At 46.7% G+C, this 27243-nt stretch overlaps 1 protein-coding gene and 1 long non-coding RNA gene across 21 annotated transcripts in view; one reads left to right on the forward strand and one right to left on the reverse strand.

Moving 5' to 3' along the window:
* The window catches only part of Itpr1 (inositol 1,4,5-trisphosphate receptor 1), a 338034-nt gene that overhangs the window by 232674 nt on the left and 78117 nt on the right, over window positions 1–27243 (forward strand). For all 19 annotated transcript variants that reach the window (XM_006505623.1, XM_017321407.1, XM_006505627.1 and 16 more), the window contains one exon: window positions 25267–25447. In XM_006505623.1, coding sequence (XP_006505686.1) covers window positions 25267–25447 — 181 coding nt within the window. The remainder of the gene's footprint in view (window positions 1–25266; window positions 25448–27243) is intronic.
* Window positions 5176–26850, reverse strand: Gm35165. Of its 2 annotated transcripts, XR_869349.3 has the most exons (5): window positions 26730–26850; window positions 22589–22753; window positions 14844–15012; window positions 8601–8691; window positions 5176–5256 (listed from the first exon to the last, which is right to left on the reverse strand). It is a non-coding gene; the product is annotated as a predicted gene, 35165 (long non-coding RNA). The 2 variants fall into 2 exon arrangements; XR_869348.3 differs by lacking the exon at window positions 22589–22753.

The following is a 27243-nucleotide window of genomic DNA, read 5'->3' on the forward strand; positions in this document are numbered from 1 at the left end:
GCTAGGTCCATCTCACACACACTAGGCTGAATGAAAGAAGTCAGTGAGTGTACAGACAGCAACACACTCTAAATTGTATCTATCTGGTTCTTTGGAAAGACAAATGGTGATGAAGACCAGATCGGCCCACAGGGTCAGGGGTCACAGGAGGATTTGGTCAAGTGTAGGAGCACAGGGGAGTATTTGGGGGCATAGGGGTGTTGTGTGTCTTCCTTTCCTGGCAGTCACACAACTTTATATGTGTGTGAAAAATCTATCCAACTGAATACCCAAAGAGACAGTTTGGTAGCATGTGTCAATTGTAAAAATTAGGAGAAGTGAAAAAGATAGGCCTAGTGAAAGGGCCACAGCCAGCTAGCATCCAGCTTGGCTTCCGAGGCTTCCTCTGCAGGATTCCCTTTCATTCAGTGTCTCATCTGAGACTGGCAGCTCCCCTGTGAGGTGTGTACACGTGAACTCTGTGCTGTAAGATGAAACACACTCAAGGAAGTGATGGGTCGGAGCTACAGTTAAACTTCCCATGCTGTCCATCTTTACTGTCTATCACGGAGTAACCTCTTCAGATCCCAGGAGTCACTTGATAGCAGTCACATGCTTCTGTGGGCTGAAGCTCAGCGAAGTGACACTTTCACCCCATGTGGTCTTGACTGGGGCTGAATTCATCAGGAAGTTGGGACTAGAGTCGTCAGCATGGCCACTTGTTTGGCTGTGAGGGTTGGTTCTCAGCTTGAGCTGGAGGGTACTGGTTTTCGGTATGTGGGGCGCTTCTTTCTATAACATGGTGGCTGGGTTCTTTGAGAAGTGCTCGAAGCAATAGAAGTTGAAGCTGTCCATTATTTTCCCCCACTACGATTTATTTTCATTTTTAATTATGTGTGTAATTTTATGAATCTGTGTATGGGCCCGTCCATGTTTAACCTGTCCATAGGTACAGTAGGAGTCCAGAATAGGGCATTGAATCCTCCAGAGCTGTAGTTACAGGTGCTTGTAAGATACCAACCATGGGACCTGGGATTGAAACTCTCAACCACTGAGCCATGGCTCTAGCTCCCATTCCCTCTCCTACCAACACCCAGCTGTGCATCCTTTTAAAGCCTGTGCTCAGACTTGAGGGTGACATGCCTACTACATTCTAGCCATGAACCAACGTGGTTGCATAAGGCCTCAGCCTGCTGTTGGGAGGGAAGCCTGTAGAGGATGAGAGAGGGCATTGGTAGGGCTGTCCCTGGCATCAGTCCATTTTCCTTCAGTTATAATTGACTGTGCACCCCAGCATAGGCCAGTGGAAGCCACAAGCAGGGAAGGACAACACTCTAATCTCTGGAATTGAGTGTAGTTTTTCCTTGGAAGTGCAATCCCTTCTTTGTAGAAAGTGTTGACACACATCTACTCCCTTTGGATGGAGTGTGAAAACTCAGTCTTGTCTTGAGGATCAGGCCACTGGGGACCTCAGCTCTCCAGAAATCCTGGATTTAATTGGCCATACTGTCAAAAGATTTTGTCAGAAGGAAACCAGAACCAATGCCACAGGAACACTTGCTCGGCCCTCTTGTCCTGAAACCCCCATCACTGACCTCTCAGCACCTGGATCCCTGAAAACTGCCAGAAGTCAAGGTTCAACTGTCCTAGTGTAGTGTAATAGACTTGGAGGAACCCTGTCCCTAAGGCTTTCAGAACTTTCTTTCTCTTCCAAGGCTTCTCTCATGGTGGTAACTCTCCTGCCTGGGGCCTTCAAAGCAGCTCTGTTTACAGGAGCGTGAAGATGGTTGCACAGCCCTTGAGCTTTCTGGATGGGTGACACACTTGTCAGGCAGTGGGAGATCAGGCTTATCTTGAAGCCTGCTTCCTGCTGCTTTGTCCCTGATCCAGTGCCAGCCCCCAGAAGAAATATTTCCTTTCTGCTCGATGTTTTGTCGCAAGTGGGAAACTATAAAATAAGCATTTGCTTATGAATTAATTTCTGGCACACACAGCACTCAGTAAGCCTCATGGTGCTGTCTGTATATCCGTCCTTCACGCCCGTGCCAACTTCTGTGTTCCTTCCTACTAAGATGTTCCCACCAGCACCCGGGGTGTGTGTGTGGGGGGGGGGGGGGAGTTCCCTTCGTGTCCTCTTCCCCGCAGAGGACAGGGGTTGTCCTTACCTGGAATGTGGAGGAAGAAAATCTGTCTATGAACTTCCATGACTTTAAAAGGTTAAAAGCTGATACAGATGTTTGGAGAGGGATGTAGCACTCTGTAGCAAACTAAGGGGATAATTTTTTTTTCCTCTTGGAATACTTGCCTCCATTTGCAGAAGCACAGTGATTTTCATATATCAAGTGACTGCCCACGGCTATTCCTCTGCCAAGGTCTGGGTTACAGACACACCCAATGAAAGTTTTCCCTCTGCACGTACACAGTTAGAGGTGGAAAATATGAGGTGCTCTGAGTCCAGAAACCAAGCTGTGAGTTCAGCTGAAAAGAGAGAGTTCCCTGATTCATGGGGCCTTTCCCCGACCACTTTTGAAGGTTGGGTTAAGAAATGAGTCCCAGCCGGTCTGGGATATGACATCGTACGCTATCTGGACCTATCACTGCAGAGCACAGCGTGGGAGGAACTCATTGCTTTGACTGTCTGCGACCCCCTTCCTCCCTCCCCCCCCCCCCCATCACAGAAAGATAGATGCATGTAGAATAGTGTGATTTGAATCTCTGGTAATGAACAGAAGGGCAGCTTGTAGGGAGATCCGCCTCAGTTTGATAGGGCAGTCACCCTGAAGAGGAGGAAGAGTCTGCTGTGTGAGGGAGTTGCGTAAATGGGTGTTGTTTTTGGCAGGGGAGTTAGAAATGAGTCACTTTCAAGTGGTGTTTTCTAACCTCAGGTTTTATCCATGTGGAAAGAAGTGAGCTAACCCCAGAGTCAGGGACTGTTCTCCCGCAACATGTAGGGACTTATAGGTGGTTTTTGGCATTGAGACTGATAAAAACAGCCTGGCATCTCCATGGGGCATATCCCACCCCACTCCCAGAACTGTGCATGCCAGTCAACTAGAGGGATCTGAACAGTGAGGCCACTTACACTTGCAAAAAAAATACCACCACATCTAGGGTCCACCTGTGAGTCCTGAGAATCAGTGTATAAATATGCAGAGATTTGGGAGAGAGCCTTGAAAGGCGACCTGTCACACAAAGGGCTCTGACCTCCTGAGTGGGACATTGGAATCCAGCTGTGCCCTTGTCAGCCTTTAGTAACTTTGAATTTGAAGGTTTCTCTTCCCTAATGGGGGTTGGAAAACAAAGTCCATTGTGGAACTCTCCAGAAGATTAAACAAATAGCAAGAGGGGAAAAGTGCTTGACCCAAGAAATGCCCTTTCTTCAGGCCTCCAGCCAAAGTGCCTTACCTTTCTTTACCTAGTTGCTCACCTGGTGAGCAAGCTGCTGACAGGTGCTGCCTCTCAGGGCCCCTGCTGAGTCCCAGAAGGTGCCTTGTGTGGCGTTCAACTCCTCCAAGCTCTTAAGACATTCGGATATTAGTTTCTATTGTTTCAGGAAGTTGCTTGTCATTTCAAGACAGGCTTCATTTATTAGCCTTGATTTCTGTCAAACATGTCTGGTTGTTTGTTTGTTTGTTTCTGTGAAGTGGTTTATCACCCAGAGAGGTCTGTAGGCTGTTTTGCTTTCTCTCACTACCTTACTTAAACCTTTCTGACTATATATTTAAGATAATTTTGAACATCCAGAAAGTTAGGAAATATGATTGCCTTTGGTGTATAACTTCTTATGCTGGTAGCCATGCCAAATGAGCAGAAGAGAGATGATATTCTTTTCCGCTGGTTCAGCCTTTTTCTTTTCCCTCCCTCCAGTGCCTTTGACATGTGAGCGTATTGTCCTCCTGTCGTTCTCTAGGAAATCAGGTGTCATTGAGCAGAAGTCCTTTGGATTATTGGCCTAAATCCTGCTCTCATAGACAGCCATAATTCAAAAAGAGCTACTGTTGGGGCTGAAGAGATGGCTCAGTGCATCAGAGTGCTATTAGGCAAGCATGAGTTCTCATGAGCATGTAGTCACACGTGTTCCTCTCACCTAAGCACTGTGAGGGGCGGAGTCAGTGTCTCAGTGGCTTGATGGTCAACACCAAGCTCTAGGCTTAATGGAAGGCTGTCAAAGGAACAAAGTGGAGATGGATAGAAAAGGATGCCTAATGTCCTTCTCCAGCTTCCATATGTGTGTGAAACACTCCGCAGTTCCCACGCTCAAGCACTGACCTGACTTACTGACAATGTGAACTCTCAGAGCTCTATTCTGATTGTTAGTGAGTCTGCCTAAGTGACAACCTTTGGCAGTGTGTAGGTCTAAAAGCATTCAATTTGGCTGTTAAGCCAAGACACTGCTTTAAAAATCGCCAGGCTTATTCATCCAAGACTGACAGTTGTGTTATTAGGAAGAAGCACAGCTCATGGGGATAGTCCTTCTAGAGATAGTAGAGACCTGATATTGTTCCTTCCTGAATGGTAAAATCCCACGACAGACAGAAGAAGAATTTTACATATATCAGCTCTTCTGGCCATCCACAAAGAAAATTAAAAGGCGAGAAAGGATAAAGAGCAAAGTCCTGTTCTCCTCCCTTCCCGTAAAACCCAGAGGCTTGAATAGAGTTCTAAGACCAGACATCTGAAGGAACACTCAAATTCTGCAGTCTCTGCATGACTAAAGAGCAGCAAATAAAAATACAAGAGAATGAGCTAGAAGATAGATCAACAGTTAAGAACACAGGCTGCTCTTCCAGAGGCTGGTTTCGTTCCCAGCACCCACATGGCAGCTTACAACTACCTCTAACTGGTTCCTGGTGATCTGACACCCTCTTCTGGTCTCTGTGGTCACAGCACACCTGTGGTCCACAGACATACAAGCAGGCAAGACATCCATTTACATAAAATAAAAATAAAGCTAAAGAAGATGTCAGAGAATACTTCATTTATAAGTTGAGCCTGTTTCCTTTCATCTCCTAGACACACAACAGGTCTAGACTTTCTTCCTAGTTCTTCCTCCACTTCTAGGTCAGTACCCATCTGCACTTGTCCTTGTGACTTCTGAACATGCAGTACAAACTGACACCAGATTCTCCTTCTTACAGTTTGCTTTGGGATTGGTAAACAGTGGGCCAAGGACCACATCTAACCAGCTGCTCATGTTTGTATAAAGTTTTATTGGAACACAGCTGTCCTCCAGTGTCCTTCATGGTTGCTTCCACTCACAGGGGCAGAGCTGAGCAGCTGGAATAAAGATGGTGACCCTTTGTCATTCCGTTTTTCATAAAATCATTTGCCAACCCCCATGCTTACTTGATTGTTATAACTGAATAATCATAAAAAGAAAAGAGGCATGGATTTTATTTCCTTGTTCTGAGTTTGCCCATACCCCAGAGCTGGCAGTTATAGGTTTTAGATATCTGACATTCATCAGATGAATAGTATCTGAAGTCCCAATATATTGTAGCCACTTAGCTAACAATAGGCAAATTCAGGGTAATGAGTATCTTCTCTGTCTATGTGTCTGTCCATCCATTCATTCTTCCCTCCATCCAGCCTATCTTCTGGGGTTGGGTTGGGTTTATTTTTAGAACGCTATTTCCTTCCTTCAGATAATATCCCCTTTCTCTTTATTATAATTCTCTACCTCTGCTAGCTGCCTTTTATCCTAGATCCAGAAGGCATGGCAAAACAGTCATCCTCAGGGAAGTGTCCATGTGGCTTAGAGTCTAGATACCTTAGCTTCCAGACTTGTGATCTGTGGGCCTTCTCTGACCATTCAACCTAAGGGCATCCCATTCTTAAGGTTAGTCACTTCCTTGTGGCCTTGTGGTCTGCTATTTCTGTGCTTCTCACAGAAGTTCTCCCGGAGGAAACGACAGGGATTCCTAAAGGCACATAGTTACCTTTAAGATACCTGAACTGTTGGGACCTTGTTTCCCATCTGTCTCCTCCTCCCACATACTTCCTGCATGATCTCATTCATTCCCAAGGCATCCAGCCAGCACTTATGCCAACAGCTCCCAAAGATGTAGCTCTTGGCCCCACCTCTTTACCAGTTTCTAGATCTCTGTTCAAATCTCTTTAGAGCATCTTTATCTTACTTAACTCTTAAGTTAACATGACCCCAGTCAGGCTGCCATCTAGTCTCTTCTCTTCCATGCCATTTGTATGCCAAGAGTCACACATGAGTCACCACCTCCAAGCCCCCAGCCACCTTCACTGGCACCCATAAAGTTGTTAATTGTTTTTCTTTGTTACTGTTGGTCACAAATCAATTCTGTGCCTGTTTGATCTCCCAGTAGTTTTCGGCCAGGATTCAGTTACAACTTCCATTCAGCCAGGGAATTGCTAGTCAATAATATGTATAGAGCAGCCTAGCACGGGTTGGAATGGGACAGAGAAACAAGTTCTCATCTTTGGAGCTCATCCTCTCGGACACCTTGCTGTGCACCCTACCTGCCTTGACGGCATGATGCCAGAGTTGGATGCTTTCCCCATACAGCAGCAGGACAGCCCTTCCATAGCTACCATGTCTTTCTTAGCATTATTGTCAGTGACACTTCCTAAGAGAAGCCTGGTCATCTTGTCCCCTGTCTTCAAAGTCTCCCTTAGAGAACAGACTCGATTGACACTCTGGTGATGTCTTTGGATGCCCTGTAAAATGGGGCACTGCCTAGGTTTCTGCCCTCTCCTTCCCACATATTGTCCATCCCTGTACCTGCATGCAAGTAAACTGGGTTAGGCAAGAATGTCTAACTGTGTATGTGTCAGCTGAGCTGAGTACCTTCCACATATGGTCTCGCTGAGTTCCTAGGAATGACCCACAGAGTGGGATCATGGGCACTGACTCATCACATTCAGACTGAGCATGCCTCTTCTGCTAGCATATGCAGAAGCGTTTTTGGAGCACTGGGTGGGGCAAGAAGATTTGGCCTTGGTCCCCTTGGGTCTTCACCCAACTCCAGTCGAGGTGGGATCATTCCTTAAGGCACTGTGACCAGAGGTGGAGCTCTCCCTGCCTCTGCCTCAGGGGATGGATGAAAGTTTTCAGAATAGAAGCAATTTCAGACAGGGCTTGGGAAGCCTTCCAGGCAAATGGAAAGTGGGCTTGTCCCTTACAGAACAAAACAGGTTCATCTGAGCCCAAGAGAAATAAATGTACAAAAGCAATGGAGAAATATCTTAGGGCTAAGTTTTTCATTTTTTTTTCTTCTTAATAATAACTTCTTAATAACAACCTAATAATAACTAATAATAAATAAGGAGTACCAGAAGCCAGAAACTCAACGTGGTGTTCTTTCTGCCTGAGCTAATTTTCACTTTGTGGCAGTCCTATGTAAAAGGTGCTACTGTGGCCCCTTTATTTGCCGAAGAGGAAACGGGATCCCAGAGTTGAATGCACTTAGAATGCCAGAGCAAGCTGGTGGTTGCATAGATGTTGTTTCCTGACACGTCTTAGTTTTGGTTTCTCTGAGACTCTTCCATCAACTTTCCTAACATTGACATGGGTCCATTCCCCCTTTAGGGACCTTGCATCTTTTGGTGAGACAAATGGCATGTGAGCCTTCTCACTGGAGGATGCTCTGGCATTCTAGTACCTCAGAAGATAGCTTGAGTGGTTAGTTTTGTTTTGTTTTGTCAGTAAACATGGTCATATATGACATAAGAAGAAGCCATGAAAGGCTTTTCCCTTCAGCCTGGGCATTGCTCGCTTGCCAAATAAAACTTGTACACGTTACAGGTTTCACCTCCAGCAAGTTTCAGGTTCCCAGGTCAATGAAAATTAGTGACAGGAAGACTTTCCTGTGAAACTGTGGCATGGAAAGCAGTTGGGTTATATGAGATGCCCTCAGTTACGGACGAGGAACCCAAGGCTCCACCTGTCCAGTAAATCCAGTATCACTCAGTCTCCAGCTGTCAGGACCAAGGTTTGAATGCAAGTCTTTCTCCCTCCCCACTCTTTCACCTACATTCCATATGACACAGTCTTTGGGTCACACAGGCAGGAAGTTCGTCAGTCAACTGTTCACCCTGACCATGGCCTTGTTAGTAGTGTCTGCTTTATCTTTGGAGGTGAGAGAAGGCCATAGTTCTTGATTGATCTGAGCAGCAAGCACTTGCTGCTTTGGCATAGGCAATCAGTTTTAAAGGTTGACTCATGAACCCGCACAGGGAAGCACATTCAGTTTCATATTGTTGTATAAGCTTTTCTTCAGTTTGCATTTGTTTTCTCATCATGCGTAGCTCTGTCTGGCCAGAGGCGAATATATCCACCGTAAAAAGGCTCGTGTTCAGTCGCTACATTTCTCGGGGTTTTCTGGACTCCTCGTGGAGCGGGATTGCTGGGATAGACCAGTGAGGGGTGTCACAAACCCCCTTCTACTGTTCCCAGTTTGGCATGTGTGTGTGAGATGTATGCCTGCCTTGTATTTACAAGAGGAAGTATCCCATTTAATTTTATTTTCACACTAAAGCCGAAGTGTTAAGAGAACATAGTGTTTTAACACTCTCTTGGTTATCAGCTGCAGAGCGGAGGTTGCATATTGTCACATACAGTTTTCTGAGTACATTTCTACATTTGTTACCTGGCAACGTTGCTGCGTCGGCACATGAAGATGTGTTGGTTTCTGCCAGTTCCCCACTCTCTGTACTGTAGACAGGAGAATAGCTGCTTCCCTGCAGGGATGGAGAACAGGGGAAGGCATGGAGCTAATGGGCTTATAGAAAGACTCCCTGCAGTCAGTGTCACAGCCAAACCAGAGGCTGTCCAGAGGCGTTTTCTACCACTGCCTTGAATCTTGTGCTGCTTTCCTCCCCGGTTAGGGTTAGGTGAGGGGTTTGTGATTAATCACCATGAATCCTTGTTGCTGATCTTTGATCTTTTTAAACGAAAAACAAACAACCACCATCTCGTGTCCTAGTCGTTATATGAGTCATCTGAACCTTTTTAATATTGTGACAAAGATATCTTTAATTGCTTTCATTTGATCCCCAGCCTCCTGCCTGATCTAAGTGCTCAGGTTTTGACTACCTCTGACTTCTGATAAGGAAGGAAATCCCACAGTACAATGAGAGCCGCTGAGCTGATTATAGCCCACCGGAGTGATTTTGCTTGCCCAAAATGCTGAACTTACCTAGACTTGGAGCACTAAAGTGGCCCATCTTTGTGCTCTAGGGACATCACATCCTACCCTTCATTTGACTGATGCCTACCGGTCTGATCTTTGAAAACATTTGAGTTGAAACCCTTACATTATGGGTTTAAAAGTCTCCGTAGTCTACACCGTACATCCTAAGATTCAAGAAAAGCTTCCTGGGACCAGCACCTGTACTGTTGTCTTGAAGAACAATCCACTAGGGAAGTTTCCATGGTAACAGTGTTTGAAACAGTCTGACAGCATCAACAGGTTAAGTAAGAAGTCTTCTGGCTCAGGGGCGCATCCTGTAAGCACAGCTCCTTAGAAGGAAGCCTAGGAGAGACTATGACTGAGCCCAGGCAGGACTCAGCCACTGGAGGGCCTGGCCAAAACAGGCCAGGCTTTAGGGCCTGTTGGTTTGGCAGAGCAAAGCTTGTTGGTGTCATCTTGTTTGTGGGAGGCCTTTGTAGCCTCCTGGATTCTTACTGTCCTGCCTGTTAAGGAAAAGAGAGACAGCTGCCTGTGTCTGAAAGGTAGTTAGAACCCAGCCCTTAGCTGGAAATCTTGATCTCTGCTACTAGATGTTGGGTTTCAAACCTGGGACGAATGGTTGGGGTGGCTATGTAACATGTCAAAGCGGGCCTGTCCTGTCCCTCAATCCTTACCTGTTACAGGGCCCTCTTGGCTGGCACACCCCACCCCCTAGCTTAAATTTCTCCAGTCCAGGGGCTGGGCCTTTTTGGTTGCCTGCTCTTGGTGTCTGTTTGGGTCTTGTGGATGATGCACATGGATCTCCTCTCTTCCCCCTCCCCCCTTCCTCAAATAGTGCCTCTCCGTCTAGTCACATCTACTCTGGACTCTCCCAGATGTGCCTGCATACTCTAACTCTGGGCTCTCTCTCCTTTTTATCTACAATAAACCTCCTCCTCCACCATACCGAGGGGCACTCATGCTTGCTTTCTTTTCTATTCTATTTCTTTGTTCATTCTGTCATCTCCCTGTAAAACCCACAGGAGCCACTCTCCTGAGGCTCTGCTGTGGGCGTTTACCCTCAAGTTTTTCAGTTTTCATCAGGAAAGGTCCTAAGAGGAAATCTCAAGATTTTTCACCCGTTTTTGTTACTATTGTGTTGTTTGTTGGTTTTTTGTTGTTGTTGTTATTCTTGGTTTTTTTTTTGTTTGTTTGTTTGTTTGTTTTTTTTAAATATCCAGAGATAACTTGCCCCAAGGATTCCTAGCTTTGGCCTGAGTTCCTTTTAACTCGGAAGTCTGTATCCTGCTGTTTAAACATTAAGATGGTTCCTCACTGCCTTAGAGTCGGCAACCTGCAGGCCAAGGCGAACTTTAAAGAAAAACCAGGTCATGCCGCATGTTTTTGGTGAGCACAGGAATCAACAAAGCGCTGTTACATAACTTCTATTTATGTCCTCCTTGCTCACTATCTGCAGGCAGGCAAGAGTCGCAGAGCTGGGATTTAATGAGCTCTGGGTTTGCTCACCTTCCTGAGCTGGTAGGAACCAGCTTGTTCTCAAAATGCGTCAGTAAAGAATCAGGCTGTGGGTGGGCGGCCAGGGGTAGTAGGTGGGCCGCATTGTTGCCATGGTGTTTTTTAATTCCCCTGTTTCTCAAGGATCCTGCTCTCTCCTTCCCTGACTCCCCACCCCCTTCTTTTCTTTTCTTTCTTTTTAATCCATGCGCTTCCTTGTTTCTCACGCCCACTCGTGATTTCTTGGAGCTGCCTCAGGAAACAGGAATATTTTCCCTCCCTTCCACAAACACCCCCATTGTGTAGCCCCAGGGCCTCAGAAGAGTTTTTCCTAAGGTGCTCCTTTCCCACCCTCCCCTGTCTATTTTCCCGTGATTTTTCGTAACCACTCCCTCCATTGCCCGGGCTTAGCCTCCCTGTGGCGGGATGGAAGCTTTCTGTCTCCTGCTAGATTGCTCCGGAACCAGGTGGATTCCGTTGCTCCTAGCACAGCAGTTTGCCCCGGAGGAGAGCGGTTGTTTGTGTTTCCCTACATCCTGGTCTCTGCTCTTGCCCTAAACTGAATGACATCTGTCCCCTCTAGCCATATTATTATGAAATAGAGTCACACTTTATAAAAGGAAAACAAGGGAAGTTTGTCCCACAATGATGACCCCTGTTACCTGAAAGTTACAGGTTGGATTAACACACATTTTAAAAAAAATAGAAAAAGTCATGTGCTAGGGAATTAGCTAAGTGGGACAGTGTGTACTTGGCACGGGTGAAACTGGGTTTGATCCTCCATCTGTCTCGAGAACAGTGCATGTGTGTGAGAGCTCGTGTACACACACACACACACCCTCCCTCCCTGACTCTGATACATAGCAAGGAAGGAAGGAAGGGCTGAGAGCCCTGTGGCTGCCAGGGAGAGCTCCCTGCTCCCTGCACCTCGGCTTCTGAGGGAAGCCACCCAGGTTTCTGTGCTGACTTTGTGTCCACACTCTCAGCAGAGCGGAAGCTTTTAACAAGTACAAAAGAATAAGTTGAGATGAAAAACTCCAGCGGGGGGGGGTGGGGGTGGGTTGGGGGTGGGGGTGGGGGGGGGGACAGTTCCAGCAAAACAGGCTTAAGATTTTTAAAGTTAAAAAAAAATTTAAAAAGTCAAGCCCACCCCTTCATTGCTTACGAGTTGTGCAATCCTTACTGGAGGTAGCTGTTTGAATAATCAAAGGCCGGCTGACTTCCCTTCATTAACTAGAGCGGCAGACATCTGCATAAAACATCCCAGATTCCAGACTGAGTAGGTAATTTTTTTTTCCCTCTGAGTAACTTGAGGGACTTTCCCTTTGGAAACCTTCCAAGAGAGTGAACTTCGTGGTTGAGACTTTTTTCTCTTTCTCCCTGGTGTTGGATGTAGAACCCAGGGCAAGTGCTCTACTGCTGCGCTTGTGCTGGGCAAGCCCTACCTACAGTGGTTTTTACTGGGCTAGGCAGCAGCTTGATCCTGAATATGAAGCAATTCAGTCACCTCAGACACAAATCTGGAGCCCTCAGTTCTGAGAACGTTCTTGGTGTTCACAGCTGACCGCCGCTCTATATCTTAGCGCCACTTGCCACTTCAGAGCCTGCCCACACTTAGATTTCTCAAGGTCCACTAAGATCCCTTGGAAAAGTAGCCCTCCGCGTTTTACCAGTACCCTACGCTTGCATTTTGAGCTTGCTTCATCAGCGTGGTTCAGACACTCAAGCCTGTGGTTCTGTAAGCCATGTGTATTCTTCCGCAACTGTTCCAAAAATCCAAGACTTTAAAATGTGTGTGTGGGGGGGGGGGGAGGGACTGTAATTGAAGGAAGGTGTGGTGGAGTCACCCTCAGCAGCTGGTGTTTGAGAAATGTGGCTTTATTAATGTTCTTGCAACATGACCCCACAGACTGTCGAGCCTGGAGTTTGTAGCTGTGGAGCCTGGGGAGACAGCCAGCTTCTAAGGTGGAGGGCCCACAAAGGATGGCCCTTCCTGCTCCCAAGTTAATGATGCAGGCAGCTGTGTCTCTGAGGCCCTATTGGTTAACAGTTAACTGGGCAGATTAAAGATCCCCAGCCAGGCTGAACCTGTCCCAGAGTTAGAAGCAAAAGCCTGCTAAGTGCCAGCTCCACACCTCCCTTCAGCCGCCCCCAAGGTGGGACACTTCCCCATTTAGCGGGACTTTGAGCTTTCACATTCCCAGAATTAAGGTTTTTGGAACTGTGCCTCCCTTAGGGTTGTTATTTATTCATTAAGACAATAAATACTAGGCACTGGACAAAATGCTTGTGCGGGTTGGGGCAGGGACTTCAATGGTATGCCATCCAGTGGGTGAGCCGGCTAGGGAACCTGAGCAAAACTGGGAGAGTGAGACCGGAAGCAAGGAATTGCTCCTTGAGGATGGGAAGGGCACTCGCGGAGGAGACATGGATGCTGAGACCTTCCAGATGGAATGGGGTTAAGAGCAAGGGTATCCTGGCCCCGGAGCGGGGTGTGTTGGCATGGCTGAGGAGGCCAGTGTGGCAGCAACGGAGTGCAGGGCGGGCAGCAGCATGAGGTGACTGCTCAGCTTTGGTACTACGCCTGTCACCAGGTGGGAGGCTGGATTAGGTGATCCTCTGATCCTCGTGCTCTCTGCCAGTCCTTACTCTGTACTTCTAAAGGGCACCAAGTTGGCTCAGGTCAGTGACCTGCCTGGATGCGTACTACTGCTGCCAGGGATGGAATAGGTTGAGCTACCGAAGATGAGGACCGTGTAATTTCAACCTGACCACCTCCGTCGGATTGGTGATCTGTACATGTCACTGTCAGATGCTTCCCAAGCCACAGGGACATTCACCAACATAGTGAATGGGCGGGCTGGGTTGGGGGATGTGATGGTCTCACAGGTCTGTGTCTGAGGGTGAGAGGAGCTGGAGCGGTGGTCCAGGGATGACTGCAAGGGACTGCGGGTTTCCCATCAGCTCGACATTGCTTTGTCTTTGGCATGAGAGAGGGTGATTATTTTTCTTTGGGTTTTATGGTCTAGTGGACTTGTCCCAGTCAAGTGTGTTGAAAGCAGGGATGGGTGGGAGGGGATAGCATGGAAGCAGGGGTTGTCACACGTATTTCCTACTTCCTCTCAATAAACCTCTCAGATAGTTCTTAATCCTCCTTTTTCCTCCTGAAGATGAGGCGACTACAGCAGGGGTTTAGCGAGGGACCTGCCCAAAGGCATCCAGTTCCCAGATTCCCCCCGCCCCCCCCCCCCACACACACACACGGCCTGCCTCCCTAAGGATAGGTTAGCGAGCTCCTTCTCAGTCCCAGGGCTCCACACAGACACAGAAAATGTGTGAACAAAGGATTATTCTTGGTCCTGCTCTAAATTCCAAGGCAAGGTCCCTGAGAAGCTCGGAGCTCTGAGTCAGGAAGCTGGTCTAAGTTAATGAATGGTCCCCGCAAGTACACAGAACAGATGCATGACCGCGAGGGTCTGTTCTACAGACTGACTTCTTCTTCTTCATGCCTCTTTTGTAATAGCTCAGATCATCACACCCGTCAACGTAGGAAAGAGTAGCGAGCCATGGCCAGGGCCTCGACCGTGGCCTTCCTCTTTCCAGGGTGAAGACCCCTTACCCAGGCCCCTGGAGCTGATGTAGACTGCATTGCTTTCTGTTGAGATGCGCTTGCATGAATAAGGGCTGTGTCATTTCATCCTGCCCACCTTTGGCCCTTTGCTCCCTTTAGCCTTCTACAGGTTTCACTGTGGGATACCTTTGTGGCCTCAGGATGATACCTGGTGAAGCTCATCGCAAAATGGGTGTGAAGAGTTGGGAGATGCGGGGGCGCATTTGCTTGGGTAAAACAATTAATGTCCTAGCATGTGGCTTATCTCTCCCCCCCACAACCCCCACCTCCTTCCTTTCTTTGCCCAGGTTTCACTGAGTAGCTCACACCTTCATCTCTTAAGTGATAGGACCTACAGGTCTCTTGTAACACACTCAGTTGAGAACACATTGCTGTTTTCTTCCAAGCGCTTTGCAGTGTCACGGTGCATGTTGGAGGTCCGAGGAGGAGACCTCCATGAACCCCCCACTGCAGATCCCACAGTGAATCTGTGGGCATGCCAAGGCAAGACTTCAGAATTTCACCCAAACTGCCAAAAGGGACCCATTGCGTCAGGACCCCGGAAGGTGTTTCTGGACTGGCTGACGCATACATACCTCCTGCAGCCCCGGGGCCATATCCGGTTTGTTGGTCATTGCCTTCTCTGTTTGAGAAGATAGCCATGAGTTGAGACTGTGAGCCTTTAAATCCTTCTCTGTTTGAGAAGATAGCCATGAGTTGAGACTGTGAGCCTTTAAATCCTTCGAACAGAAGTCTTCCACAGATCTGAGATTTACAGTAATGAGAAAGGCACTGTTACTGACTTTTTTTTTAATTAGGTATTTTCCTCGTTTACATTTTCAATGCTATCCCAAAGGTCCCCCAATCCCCTACCCACCCACTCCCCCTTTTTGGCCCTGGCGTTCCCCTGTACTGGGGCATATAAAGTTTGCAAGTCCAATGAGCCTCTCATTGCAGTGATGGCCAACTAGGCCATCTTTTGATACATATGCAGCTAGAGACAAGAGCTCCGGGGTACTGGTTAGTTCATATTGTTGTTCCACCTATAGGGTTGCAGTTCCCATTAGCTCCTTGGGTAATTTCTCTAGCTCCTCCATTGGGGGCCGTATGACCCATCCAATAGCTGACTGTGATCATCCACTTCTGTGTTTGCTAGGCCCCGGCATAGTCTCACGTTACTGACTTTAAAACAAGGCTCAGACTCATTCAGAGACAAACCAGCATACTTTCTTACGCAGGTGGGAGGTGGGCAGAGAGGCTACTAACTCATGATGCAGCTCTTCGCCCGCGTTGCCTTGTTGTCTTTATGGAGTGTGCCTCGTTTTCTATCCAGCGCTCATCGTCGTGGTTTGTGTTTTCCTGGAGGGTTTACTTTTTTTCTCTCCATGTCTTTGGCCAGAAACCACACAAGTGCGTTCCCCAAAGATACTGCCCTTTAGGCTCTGTAACAAGTTCCAGTAGTTAAGTCTCGAGAAAGATTCAGCCAGAGGCACGGGGTTCTCCAATGTCTCCTGTCTCTGAAATCCTTTTGAGTGATCTTAAGTCTTAGTGGAGAGTGATTGCTGCCGGGATACTTATACAGTCAGGTACTTTGGAAGGCGCCTTGTTATTTATTCAGAGAAACGTTCTCACTATGTAGCCCCGGGTGATCTCTTAATTTTGTGGGGAGGTTTTTCCTGCTTCAGTCTACCGAGTACTGAGATTGCAGGATTCCAGTGTGTGCTACTAGGTCTGCCCAGCCTAATTTTTTTTAAGTATATTTTGTTGGCTGAGATGTTATTGATGAATATGTATGAAACTATTCCTATTCTGATCTGCATGGTGATCTGCATGCTATGCTGTATAGATGGGGCACAAGTTCCCAGCAAGTGCCAGCTCCTGTGGGCATTGAAAGACAGATGAAGGAGAACACAGTTCAGCTTCCTGCCTCAGAGAAAGCATGCGTTTTAGAACAGAGTGGACTTGGCTGCTTGCTAAAAGATGAATTATTTTACTTTGAAAAGCATCTGTGAAAGTCTGCTTTGTCCTTGACCCTGAAGTCCAGGAATCTAGTGAATCCAAGTAGGGGTATCCTTGTCTCTGCCCCTTCTCTCTGGCACCAGGAAGTCAGTGATGGGCCAGAACATGTCCTCTGTCCATTCTTGGTTGGCAGAATAATTGAAAATTGGTGTACATTTTTAAGCCATCAGAGGAGGCTCTACAATTCAGATGATGCAGAACCTCGTTTCTGAAAAAAGGATGTTGAGACATTGATGGTTTTCTGGGTACCCTTAGTTTTCTTATTGACTCTTCCCTTCCCATATGGCAGTTTATTTCATAACTCATTAAAGCCTGAAAAAGCCACAGCAAACTTGATTAAATGAGAGCTACAGGTATTTAGCTGAAACCCACCAAACTTGCCCCCCCCCCAAAAAAAAAACCTTTTTTGGGTTTTTGTTTTGCTTTTGTTGTTTTGCTTTTGTTTCCTTCCAGACAGTCTTGGCTGTTGTGGCGCTCTCTATGTAGACAAGGCTGTCCTAGAACTCATAGGTAAATGCCCGAATTCCCCTCCTTAGGGCTGGGAGTAAGAACTTGTGCCACCATAGTCAGCTTAAAACTTGACTTTTTATAATGAGTTTTAGTAACTTTTAAATGTTCCCTTTTCTTATACGTCCATATTATCCCAACGTCAAGTGTTGGGAATAGAGGAGAAGAGTTCATATAAAAAACACATAAGTGGCTAGAGAGATGGCTTAAGGGTGGTCAGATGACTAGAGAGTGATTAAGAGAGCAAACTGTTCTTGCAGAGGACCCAAGGTTGGATCCCAGCACCCATGTTATCTCCCAACCACCCATAACTCCAGCTCTGAAAGGCTCAATAATCTCTTTTAGCCTCCGCAACTGCTCATGCACAGATAGCTGTACACAGAAACACACATACACACAATTCTAAATCAAAGCTTTTTTTAAAAGAGAGCAAGAGAGACAGACACAGAGGACCACCTAGGAAAGCAGGCCTGATATCAGGCTTGTATTCTAGCTTTGAAGATATTTCACTTCATGAATTGGAAGCTAAAGGGCTTTCTATGTCTACAGAAATCAGAATGGCTTCTATAGCTAGTAATAGTCTAGACCAGTTTTACTGTTATTTCTTACATCATGACAACTACAGGGGATTACCATTTACTATGTTTTTGCTGTCAATTTGGAAGCTATCTTGAGCTACCAATACCATATGGAATTGTCACTGGATGTTACATGAGTAGGAGATTTTGATCCTTACATACCACCCACGGACCCACCTATCCTATATCCAAGTGTCTTTCCTTCGACACAGGCATTACTGTTAGATAATAATACCATCATGCATTTATATCAGGCTCAGTAGGAGTCAGGTTGTTTTTCACACTGTTTCATAACTGCTACCCTGATGGAGCCCTAGCCTTTTCCATGTGATGTGGACCAGGCAGGTTGTACAATCTCATTTTCTCAGATAAGGAATCCCCAAGACACAAATGAGGATGAAACTACTAAAGACCACAGGATTGGCTAATGAGGAGCCAGGGCCAAGATGTCCATTTCTGAGTTCCAGTTCTCCAGGGCTGGTGTGTCTAATCAAGTATATTTTATTGCCTTGTGGTTTCTGATCTTTGACTTGTGATCATTACACTTGGTGCCTAAGAAAAAGACTCAAGTCCTACAGTAGTTATTGTGTGGTAGTGGCTCTGTTGAGAGCTTATGAGCCCCAGCTCTGGCATACCCTCAGATACCATAAAGAAATTGTTTGGGAGTCAGAGCTAACACATGTATTAAGTATCCTTGCTTCCTGTGGAGTTGTGATTCTTGGTACCTTTCACAGTGATTCTTTACCATGATAGTAGTCTGTGTTTGTATCTCTGACAGAGTTGGAGTATAAGTCTGGGGTGGCTTATAAAAAGCTGTAAGGTATCCAGACTCTGACAATCTCTTGTTCAACAAAGACAAGTTTAACAAAGCAATGGTCAAAGGCTAGAGTGTCAGAAGCATGCCAGGCTAAGTATGGGGGCAGCAGCCGCAAGCACTAGTTGTATGACTTGGCAACTTATGCAACTTGTCCAAAGCTCTGTTTCTTTGTAGAGATAATAATGGCACCTGCCTATGGGGCGGCTGAGGGTTAATAGAGATAGTGCCATACTTGGGTGATGCCTGGCAAATTGGGACCTTTGCTGTTAACTGCCATATAATTTTCAGAAAGGGTCCCTAGGAAGTGGCAAATTCTCAGTTAATCACAGGTGCATGGAGAGCGGCCAAAGGTGTCACCATTGCCTTTACCTTGCTCCACTGGGGAAGACAGGCAGAGTCGTTTGGGTTAAGATGCCCCTCAAGTCCCAGAGCTAGTGTTAAAAGAGTAAAGCAAAGAGTAAAGGTGGCCTGTTCATCAGTGCTTGGAAACACCATTGTTGGCTCACTGCTCAGCCACATCTTTCAAATTCCCGGACTTAGCCCAAGGACTTAATTCATTTTGCAGCAGATAAGTGAAGCACGCCAACTGAACGACGTCATGGCTGTATCAGTCAGGGTCATGTCTTGTGAAAACAGTCAAATGGAAAAAAAAAATCTCACTTTCTGGATTTTCTCAGGGTCCAGAGTTAAGTGTAGAAGGTAGCCCAGCCACAAACGTACAAGTGTCTTTCTTTGGAAAAAAAAGATCAAAGTCCCACCACCACCCTGGCCCTAGGCTGCTCTGCCTGTGGCCATTACCCCATTCTGTACCTGAGATACCCACCAATGGGTTCCTCCAAACTGGGTGACCCAGTGCCTGGGCAGGTCCAAGCAGGCAGCTCATTTTCCAGGGAGCACCATGCTAGCAGAGTCCAAGAGCCTGCCTGTCCTTTGCTTACTGGGCTCCAGATCCTCATTTCAGATGAGGAAGGTCTGTGCCTGCCACTCACTCGTTGTCCTGGCTGTGGATCCAGGTTACAGGAAAGGTATCTGTCTCCCGTGATGATTTTTACCCAAGACCTCAGGCCCGTGGTTTACTTAGGGTTGTTGCCTCTTATACTTAAAAATTTTTAAAAATATCTGGCACACTACAGTTATCTTCCCACTTTCTGTAGGTTGCTTCCTCTCTCTGTTGGATCATAACCTCAGGGCGCCTCTTGTCATAGCATAAGCCGGGCTGCATTTCTTTGCAATGTCTCTCTCGGGTGGAGGTAGCAGGTGGCCAACAGGTTAATTAAGCAACAATTCATTTCCAAGATGGACTAGCAGGTAGTTGTATTATTTTGATTTGAGACCTATCTCACAGGTTCGTCAGCACCCATGACACTCAGTCCAATATGGGAAAACTGACCACAAAACAAGGATTATAGAATAGGATGGATCATCAACTAGGACTCCGGTTATAATTAACCACAAGCTGCTGTGGTCATGGAGAACTGGACTGAGCAATGTCATAGTTTTGTTTCTATTGTTGGGATGAATGCCATGACACAAGGCAACTCAGAAAGGAAAAGGTTTATTTCATCCTACTCTTCCATGTCACAGTCCATCACGGAGGGAACCTGGTGGCAGAAACTGAAGCGGAAGTCATGATGGACTGTTCCTTATTGGCTTGATCTGTTTGTTTTTTATACACCCCAGTACCAATGTCCCAGAATGGCACTACCCACTGTGGGCTGGGCCCTCTAATATCCATCATCAATCAAGAAAATGATTCCCCTTAGGCAACCCCATCTGAGATTCCCTCTTAGGTGACTCTAGCTTGGGTCAAGTTGACAAACTAACCAACACAAGCAGTAAGGAGAGAGGGGTCTTCTTGTGCCCTTCACAAAATCCTTTTCCTGTGTGAGCTCACTTTCTTCATTTGTAAAACATGAAGCGGGGTAGCTAAAAGGGTATTTTGTAAATCTGTGAATTAGTTCCAAGAGCTTGTGTGGTTCTAATGCCACCTCAAAGCGATCCCGTCTGCCCAAGTCTCTCTTATATAAGGTGTCTGTGTATCGAATCGTATTTGGGGAGGGTTATTATGCTGGGCAAGACACTGGATCCTGCTGCTTTCGCCCAGCTCCAGCTATAGTAAGTAGCCTATGATCTTGCTTCTCTTCTCCTTTGTTCTGTTTTGAACCTTAGCTTATAATGGCTGTCGTCACCCCACCCCCTACCCATACCCTCCACCACTGCTTGGAGATGGCTGAGGCCGGCAGCCACTTCCTCACCCTACCCCTGACCCCACTTCCTTCCCTCAAGCATGTCATGTGCAAACCTGCCATACCTCGTGTCTCAACTTGGTGAACGTCTGCCCCCTGAACAAACCCCGTTTCCTCTACTTTTCTAGCCTCTGTTCATGTCTGCCCACCAAGGCTGTCTTCCTGTTGGGCAAGAGTTTTCTGTGGCACTGCCACAAGCCTCTGACCTCCCCTGACCCTAGCACGCTTGTGTGCAATGTGCTGGGTTTAGGAACAATGATATCTATCTTGGCGATCTCTTCAGGTGCTGATGAGACAGTATGTATTAAAAGGGTTTTGGCATCCATCGTGATTTGGAGATAACAGAAGGGTGAGGACAGGTCAGTAAGGGGCAGGCAGATGCCAGTTCCCTCGGGTGACCAGGGATGTTCTAGAAGTGGCCTCATACGTATGTTACCGAAGTTCCCTAGTATTCTGGAACCCAAACAGGCTTGTCTCTTCTATAATATGTGCAGATTTGAAGAGTGGAACTTGATTAGATTTTTTAATGTTTTTATACCTGTTGTATGGCTACAATAACAGATGACCATACACCTAGATGCTTTGGGTTACCAACTTAAGTATCTAACAAGTTAAACATGAATCTTTGTAGAGTAAAATCCAGGTGCCAGGGAGGCTGTGTTCACAAGCTGGAGGCTACAGGGTCCCTCCACTTACTGGCCATTCGCAGGTTCTTCTTACCTGAGCTCCCAGCCTCCTCCTTTAATCATAGCAGCAAGGAACTGACTTCTCCTACCTCCTAGCTACCTTCTTCCATGTTAAAAGGACCTTGTGATATCAACGGGCCCCTGTGGTGATCCAAAGTTGTGTCAGTGTTAAAGGTTGGAGAGTTAGCAGTCATCCCATCGGCTACATTACTTTCTGGTGTAAGGTGCAGTGCGCATTGTCAGGACCCAGGGATGAGCACGCGCATATTTGAGAAACCCACTGTTTACGACATCCATGCAACTGCCGCTCTCATCACGATGGTCCTTCACCCCAGAACATTATCTTATCCCCCTTTTTAACTGTACTTGCCATCATTAGCCACGGAGACTGCCGCCATTGACATTTCTATTGCCATCTGTGTTTCTTACCGTGAGCTAGCTTTATATTGAAGGGTTCGCTCACACCCAGACGGGTGGTACGGAGGAAAAGAGTCAAAAAAAGTAAAATCTCCCTGTGACAACTCTTGGCCTGGGGGAAGAGACAATTCACCGAAATAGGTTCAGTGAAGAAAGCAGGCGTAGGGCCAGGTAGTGCTGAGGCTATAGGGGCTGTGTACCTGTTTGTCCTCATCTTCAGCCCCACATGATGTGAAAAAACATACTGCTTCTCTCTTCTTAGTTACCTCAGAAAGAAGTTTGGTGAATGTGAATAGGCCTGTGAAGAGGGGAAAGGGCCCAGTCTCTTAATGTCTAGATCTCACCATGGAGGAGGCAAGTGAATGGCTCTAGCAGACTCCAGCAGGTTGTCCCAGAGCCCTGTGTGGCTCCATGTCTTTCTTGTCCACTTGGCACACCTTGTTGTGTTGTTGAAGGCTTCTTTACTCGATTCATCATCAATGCTCAGTCCTACCCTCACGGGAGATGCCTGGCCTCCTTCCAGAGACTGGATGTCTTCCAGCTGTCTTTGTTTAATGTGGTCTTCTGAGACCTGAGCCTGTGCTCCATTATGCCCCTAAATCACCACACCTGCATGTGTGTGTCCCGGACCCAGGCGACCTTCTTCCTAATTAGTTGCAGTGTCCGGGGTGTGCTAAGGATTTAACATGTAATGTCTTTTAGGGTCCTGGGAATGAACGCTCAGCAGGAACTTGGTTAAGATGCTGCACAAAGGATTTCCTCCTGGCACCTAGTGAGGAAGTCAGTGCTGTTGACCTACTACGAGGGTGACTCTAAGTCATCTCTGGGCCTTCAGACTCACCAGGAAGTATTAACACTGTACTCCTTTTGCAGTGTGGAGAGTAAGGCACCAGAGATGTGTTTTCTGTGGTGACCCTTGATGGTGGAGCTAAAGCCTGGCAGTGGTCATGGGCTGTGCACTCCATGTGCAGAGGCAGCCCTTTCTTTCACTTGGGTACAGAGAAGTGGGACTGAGACCTGTGCCTTGCAGTGCCTTCTCTCTGAAGAGCCTCCCTTGAGACACCCCATTACCTTCTCCTTTTGATGAGAAAATGCAGAGCTCAAACCATGAAGGGTGGCAGTGGGGGAGGGGACACACGGCGCAGCTCTCCCATCTTCTGCACTCACTACCTCCTTGTTCTCTTCCTAAAGGACCTCCTGCTCCAGGTCCTCAAGGAGCTGACCAAGGTATAAATACTGCAAAATAAACAAGAGTGGCCAGTTGCAGACACATAGACAGAAGTCTCTGCCCTTCTCTCATTTCAGAAGAGCGTCCCTTACCCAGGAGGTGTCAGCTAACATCAGCTGGGCTACCTTCCCCCCACCCCCAAAGCTGAGTGAGCCCTGTGGTTTGCAGCAGGCTAGCTAGCTGTGTGCCACCTCTCCCTGTTGGGAGAGACAGATGACAAGCTCCATTTATTTATATATTTACTTAAGTGGGGTACTTTGTTTTCTCAAATGACCAGATTGTCTCCTGAATACTTCAATTGCATGGGTTACCCTGAGGGTCTGCCGTCAAGTGAACCCCACCCCCACCCCACAATGTCCTTTGATCAAGCAGTCTCTCCTGTGACCCTGGGTGAGAGAAGCTGTTCTGTGGCCTTGGGGAATTAAGGCTCTGCGGTTTGGTTCCCCATTCTCTCAGGGCTCATTTTATTTGTGGATGTGTTGACTTTGAGGGGAACCGTTAAATGTTGGTTTCTGATATTTAAGCAGTTCCTCCAGAATTTATTTATTTTCATCAAGTTTGCTGAATGTAAGAAGGATCTCATTGAGGGGGGTAGTCAAAAGAAGATATAAAACATTAGCTTCTTATCAATCTGCTGTCAAATGGCTATGGAATGCCTGCTATACGCCGAGCCTGGTCACAACATATGACAGTTGCTGGCCTGCATAGAGCTTACACTTCTGTACAAGACAATGAGCAGCTCCACAGTAATTACTGCAGTGAGATTTCACAGCATCTTGCTATTGCGAGAAGAGGACTGGCCATTTGAAAAGAAGCAGTTGACCTGGACGTTGTTTCGGGATGCCTTCATTAAGGCAGAAAGTAACCTGAGTGGGGAGACAAAAAGATGAGGAGGGTCTAGCTGTGGAAAGATTCAAGTGGCGGCATTGAGTGGCTGCCACAGAGCTGTTTGCCAGAAGACTCGGATTTTTTTCCTAGGGTTAAAAGAAGGAGTGAGTAGGTGATCATTAGGGTGAGTGCTGAATTACCGTGTCTTTTTCTCACCACCCTGTCAGTTCATGGTGAGTGGGGATTCAGGTCCCTGTGTTCGTTCTTTCCTGCATCTCTCGTACTTGACAATGTGCCCAGCTCATGACAGGTGCACAATAGCAAGTGGGTGAGTGGATAGAGTAGGAAAAAAGAGAAAAGTAACTGAAAGGCAGTAAAGGGCAGTGGTGGGTGCTCCAGATGTAAGGTTAGTTGAAGAGTCATGGTCTTACAGGACTCAGTGATCACCCAGTCAGGAAGACAGAGATGGGCCTAGATTCTCAGGAGTGACTGCAGGGAGCAAGTCAGAATCAGAGAGTCTGCAAAGGAGTAGCAGATCCTGTGTTGTCAGGACCAGAAGTTAAAATCCATGAGTTAGAAGAAAGGACATGAGCAAGAAAATATAACATAGGCGATTGTTGGACAGATGCTGGTCAAAGGGGTTTGTCAGTGGCCAGAAGAGCCAGGGTACCAGCAACTGCCTGTTCACAGATGGAAGCAGCAGCTCTGTGGGGTGGGTCACTAAGTTGGGAGATGCGCATATAAGAGCTAGAGGAATTAGGGGCCACTGCAGATCGGCAAGGAGGTTATAGTTCTTTCCAGCTTTGGAAGCCTAGGGCATCCCTGTAGGAACTTCCATCTTGCCAGAATCAGGTAGGAGACTGAAAGAAAGATCTCCTGAGAGCAGGAATTATAGTGTCTGAAGCTTTGTCTCATTCCTTTGGAAATGACCGTATTGTATTTTTATGTAAATAACTCACAACAGTGTGGTTCTTGCAAGGGGGTGAAAGCGAACAGTCGTAAATGAAGTAGAGACACCATATTGTGTTTTCACATCAACAATATACACTATTGCTTGCAGTGGGGCCAAAAAACAAATGCACATCCAAGAGGCAAGCTACCTGGTAATTCCGAACATCATCTACCCACTCCTTCCTATGGTGCAAGGCCTTTTTTAAAAATACCTTTGTCTTGAAGCATTTAATATTGTTCCGCCACTGTCACTCTCATCTAAGCTCCTGTCACATGATCCACACCTTCCTGAGCACTTTTGGCTCTCGAACCTCAGCCTGGCTTGTGGACAGGTCACCTTTACCTATGAGCATGCCCTGTGGAGCAGACGGCATATTTCCAATCACTGTTCATAGGGATGTGCACAGGAGCATAGAGAAGACAAACAACCTCATTGCAGTAATCACTACAACCATTTTTCCATTTTTGTCATCTGTGGAGTTATCATGCGCGCTGTCCATTGATGTGAGAGGAGAGCTTCATCCTAGCTAAGCCGCACGGAAGGCAGAGCGAGTGCTGCCCCAAGTTCAGCTGTTTCTTTGAAGTTCTCCATGTTGAAAAGTTCAGGCCTTAAACTCCCAGGCACTAATAAGCAGAATGGTAGACCATTTGCAAAGCTTATGACCTGCCTAGGATCTCCATTTAATTTGGGGATCTTAATTGTGTCCGTCTCATGGTGTTGAGAATCTCTTCTCCATGACAGCACTCGTTTTTCTGCCGGCTGACAGAAGATAAGAAATCAGAGAAGTTCTTCAAGGTTTTTTACGATCGAATGAAGGTGGCCCAGCAGGAAATCAAGGCGACAGTGACAGTGAACACCAGCGACTTGGGAAACAAAAAGAAAGATGATGAAGTGGACAGGGATGCCCCGTCTCGGAAGAAAGGTAATATGCTCTGGCCCATCGGACTGGAGCTCACAGAGGAGCCCTGTGCTATATTGCATGCTTTTCATGGCTTCCAGGTTCCAACAGGCCTTCTGAGCAGGGCCTTTAGAAGAAAGCTACCATTGTGGTTATGCCATCCTCTCAAGTGGCCAGGACAAAGCCCTGCCACCTAGGAAGGTCTTCCTGCTTTAATAAATTCATAAATATTCTTATGCATGCACAGTTCTAATTAGTATGGGTGGCATTAGCTACTTTTCTTATTTCTGTGGCAAAGGACCTGACACAAACAACCTAAGACAAACCAGGCTTATGCAGAGCAGGCTTCGAGGTTGTAGTTGTCACGGAGGGAAGGCCTGGCGGCAGGGATGTGAAGCAACTGATCACACTGCATCCCCAGTCTGCAAGCAGAGTGGATTCTCGGCTCCTTCTCATTCAAGTCTCAGCACCAGCTGAGGAAATGGTGCCACTCACATTCGGGGTTATTCTTCATACATCAGTTAACCTCATCAAGAAACTCCCTCAGAGATAAGCGCAACGTTGTGTTTCTGTGGCAACACTAAATCGCATCAAGTTGGCATTCGAAATTAAGATCCATGAATTGTTTGGGTTTTGTTTTTGTTTTACTGTGTTTTTCTGATTATTGTTAGAGAACATTGAGAAAATATGGACTTTTAGAAATCTTGTCTGTCCGTGTCAGGTGACTTTAGTTTCCAAACTGCAAACTTTTCCTCTATAATCTCCCTTCAAAACCAAAAGAAAAGTACTGGTGGTGAAGGGGTGAGTTTAGGAGTCACACAGCCTTGAGCAAATTAATTAACCACACTGAACTCAACTTCCCAAGGTTAGTGCTAGATTTGTCAATCAAGTAACTGTTGACATTTGGAAAATGTTCCTTGCAGAGGCTATAGGATATTGAGCAATATTTGTGACCTTTAGCTTGTTAGATGCCACTCACACACCCATATGCCCAACCGAAAATGTCTCCAGGTATTTCCACTTCGCTGCTGGGGAAAGTTAGGGAGAAAAAAAAAAAAAAAAACCACTTTCACTACTGTCTGAGAACCACTAGTCTAGAAGGGAGTATAAAGAGAAGGAGAGAAAAATAAACCTGCCAAGTCCCGCTGAGTACTGAATATGAACCAGGTGTACGTTAGCCATCTTTCTGTTGCAGTAATAAATACCTGAGGTATATAAACCAAGGACCAGGGAATTTCTGTCTGAGTTCAGACTAATTGAGGTTTCAGTCTAGTTGCTTTGGGACCCACCTTGGAGCAGCACATACCTACTAGAGCAGAGAGCAGAGGGTAAAACTGTTCACCTCACGGCAGAGAATCAGAAGAAACCAGAACAGACAATGTCCCACAATCCCTTTAGGGAAACACCCCTCCTACTAACTTATGACCTCCCACCAAGTCCCACCTCTTAAAGGTTCTATTCATTCCCATACCACTAAAGGCTGGGGCCCAAACCTTTCACATATGGGCCTTTGAAAGACGTTCCTAAATCCAAATTGTAAGCAGCTATTGTTCAAAGTTCTTTACCTATCTGTGTCAATTTATGTAAACCTCAAGTTAACCCTGTACTTAGATAAAATGGCTATCTCTATTTTACAGATAAGGAAACTGAGGCACAGATATAGTAGTAGGCCACTGAGCCAGCCTTAGAGCCCATGCTGTCGATACCCCCCAGCCCCACCTATGATGCCGTAGTTATCCCATGGGGCTATTCTTCAGAAAAGATAAGATAATACACACAGAGTGCTTACTCATGATATCTTGGCACTTGGCAAGGGGTCA

Source organism: Mus musculus, chromosome 6 (genome assembly GCF_000001635.26).
Source record: "Mus musculus strain C57BL/6J chromosome 6, GRCm38.p6 C57BL/6J".
NCBI lineage: Eukaryota > Metazoa > Chordata > Mammalia > Rodentia > Muridae > Mus > Mus musculus.